General features: G+C 34.6%; 1 protein-coding gene across 1 annotated transcript; it reads left to right on the plus strand.

The window, feature by feature from the left end:
• Positions 1-733: 733 nt before the first annotated feature.
• Olfr791 (olfactory receptor 791) lies at positions 734-1,672 on the plus strand. The gene has a single exon (NM_146930.1). The coding sequence runs from the start codon at positions 734-736 to the stop codon at positions 1,670-1,672; it is 939 nt and encodes a 312-aa protein (NP_667141.1).
• The last annotated feature ends 1,615 nt before the right edge of the window (positions 1,673-3,287 follow it).

Raw genomic sequence — 3,287 nt, forward strand, 5'->3', positions numbered from 1 at the left:
TTCCCCTTTCCAAGGAGCTCCATGATTTCATGTTTTCCTTTCCTCTCCATCAGATCACTTGTATTAAAAAAAAAAAGAAAAAAAAGATGATCCTAAAATATGGCACAGTCGAGAAATATCTAATAAATGATAATAAAATGCACTGTGGCTTTTAGGTCTTTGAAGTAAATGACCATAATTCACTAATATAAATAAATATATAACAAAAGCACCTGAGTATATTCCTTCCACAAGTGTACTGAAGATAGCATTTTCACTATAGATAAAATAGGTCTACCCCAATTATCTTGCAAATTCAAAGAAATCTGTCATCGCTATTGCTTAATTTTTTCCAGGAGAGAAAAATCTTATACTTAAATCAATATCAAGGTAGTAACAGTTGAAACAAATTTATGTTAGATATCTATATGTATCCAATATCCAGAATTTGTCTTACTATAATGTTCTGTGTGCCTGTTGGGTGGAATTATTTGTAAGTCCTATCTATATAAGAATTAACTACAGCTGGACACCCTAAAGAGTAACATAATTCTTTAGAAATGGCTCTTTTACAATAATGTGAGTCCTTAAGAAAATTTTCACTGCTCATTTGGAAATTCAGGCAATGACAGCACTTACTATAATATAACTTAGAAAATAAATATAGGCTGGCTTGTTGGTATCTGTATCCACAGTCCTTTGTTAGACTTTCACTAACTGTGACTTTATAAAATCTTGATTTTAAAGGTCAGTAATGAGAAACCACTCGTCAATAACAACCTTTATCCTTCTGGGACTAACAGATGACCCACAACTTCAAGTTCTGCTTTTTATCTTCCTATTTCTTACATACATGCTGAGTGTAACAGGAAACCTGATTATCATCATCCTTACGTTGGTGGATCCCCATCTTAAAACACCCATGTACTTTTTCCTCAGAAATTTTTCTTTCCTAGAAGTTTCCTTTACCACTGTCTGTATTCCTAGATTTCTATACAGTATATCAAGTGGAGACAATACCATCACCTATAATGCTTGTGCAAGTCAAATATTTTTTGTTATTCTCTTTGGAGCAACTGAATTTTTTCTCTTGGCAGCTATGTCCTATGATCGTTATGTGGCCATCTGTAAACCCCTTCATTATATGACCATCATGAACCCCAGGGTGTGTATCTTACTAGTCATCACATGTTGGGTGTCTGGCCTAATGATTATCACTCCACCTCTTATCTTGGGCCTCCAACTTGACTTCTGTGACTCCAATGCCATTGATCATTTCAGCTGTGATGCAGGTCCCCTTCTGAAGATCTCGTGCTCAGACACATGGGTAATAGAACAGATGGTTATACTTGTGGCTGTCTTTGCACTCATTATTACCCTAATCTGTGTGATTCTATCCTATACATACATCATCAGAACAATTCTGAGATTCCCTTCTGCACAGCAAAGAAAAAAGGCCTTTTCCACCTGCTCATCCCATATGATTGTGGTTTCTATCACCTACGGAAGCTGCATCTTCATCTACATCAAGCCATCGGCTAAGGATGAAGTGGCCATAAATAAAGGAGTTTCAGTCCTCACTACTTCTGTCGCACCTCTATTGAATCCCTTCATTTATACCTTAAGGAACAAGCAAGTGAAACAGGCTTTCAGTGACTCTGTAAAGAGAATTACATTTATATCAAAGAGCTAGAAGTTGTGATAAAAACAGATTCTCTATTATCTCCTTTCAGATTTAATCTTTGCAATGACATCCAATATTTCACCCAGATATTATCCTTATGGAACTCATTCTTGAGCATTATAAAGAAATAAATGGGAAATAAGAATAGGATTAAGTGGGAAAGAAAGTGGCATGTCATATGGAAACCTCCTAAATTATATATATGAATGGGATTAATTTAATTTATATGAATTAAATTTATATTTAATTTATATAAATGGAATATCAAATAATGAGGGAGACAATGCCCATGTAGAGACATTATGCTACTAAATAAATCCTCCAGTGCCAGGAATGAGTTATATCTTGTTGAATCTTCTCTAAAGGGATTCCATAATTTCCCCCTCAACATCATAGGTTATTGACAAGTCTATTGGTTACCCACAACAGCCTGATGGTGAGGTCCTATTGCTAAAGATACAACTTACTTATGTCATTGAGTATGCTGAAATAAAGCTGGTAGCAAACTAAAAGTTATCATCCCTACTTACTAACATTCAAGGTTCTGGAAGGTATTCTGCATACTACCAAAAAGAAAACTAATCATCATTATCTAAAAATCTTATGACCTCAAGATTTAGCAATGTGCCTCAAGATGTGCAATAGTGGCACAAATATTATGGAAGTAACCAACCATTTTATAAAATTCGATTTAAGGCACTCTCTATGAAATGGATCTATACCTGACACATCTAAAAGCTTCACATGTGCTTTTTGCTTTGTTTCGATATTTTTCGCATTGTTTGGTTTTGTATATTGCTTTTGTTTTGTTTGGGGGAATTAAGAAAGGGAGAAAGAGAAGAACATGAAGTTTGGTGGATAAGAGGTGGGGAAGATCTAAGAGTAGTTGGGTGAAAGATTATGATCATATATATCGTATATTATATGGAAAATAAATAAAATAAAAAATAATTCCAAATCTTAAATGCCAAAGAAATAAGACAAATTATACCAACACAAAAAGATGTGAATAATTTCAAAGACACCTCAATATCACGAATAAGAAAAATAAGAATTTAAATTTATGTCAGTAAATTGGGATTATGGCCAAGGGAACAAAGGGAGAAAATATTAAAAGTTTAAATCTTTTAATTTTGATGATTCTCAAGGATCTAGTCAGGGGAATCATTATGGTCCTCTATGACCCATTTCCAAGCCCTCAGATGTAGCTAGAGTCCCACATACAGTAACCTAGTCTACTAATCACACCTGTGCTGCAACCTATATTTAGGATTTTGCACCCAGATTCTGTACATTCTACTTCATAGGCTATCAGATTGATTCTGCTTAATGCACCCTTCTAAAATCCCTCCTAAGCCCCAGATTAACTACAATACTTCAGGTTTGGACTAAGATACATAACCTGCCCATCAGACCAATTCATGATGTTTACTTGATTTCATTCATTTAAGACATATTCAACAACTGGCTTGGTCCAAACTGGCTCTCTCATCCCCTCTTCTACTCCAACCTACCCTGTCCGTATCAAACACAGAACTAACAAAAGAAATCTACATGATAATAATTCATTGATCTTCTGGCTTTCAAAGTTTATTAAGAAACAAGCTGTTTGAGTTAATTTTAT

Source organism: Mus musculus, chromosome 10, assembly GCF_000001635.26.
Source record: "Mus musculus strain C57BL/6J chromosome 10, GRCm38.p6 C57BL/6J".
Classification (NCBI taxonomy): domain Eukaryota; kingdom Metazoa; phylum Chordata; class Mammalia; order Rodentia; family Muridae; genus Mus; species Mus musculus.

Bases quoted from the DNA above. Each gene is read 5' to 3' on its own strand.
- Olfr791 (NM_146930.1), top strand. From the start codon at position 734: ATGAGAAACCACTCGTCAATAACAACCTTTATCCTTCTGGGACTAACA.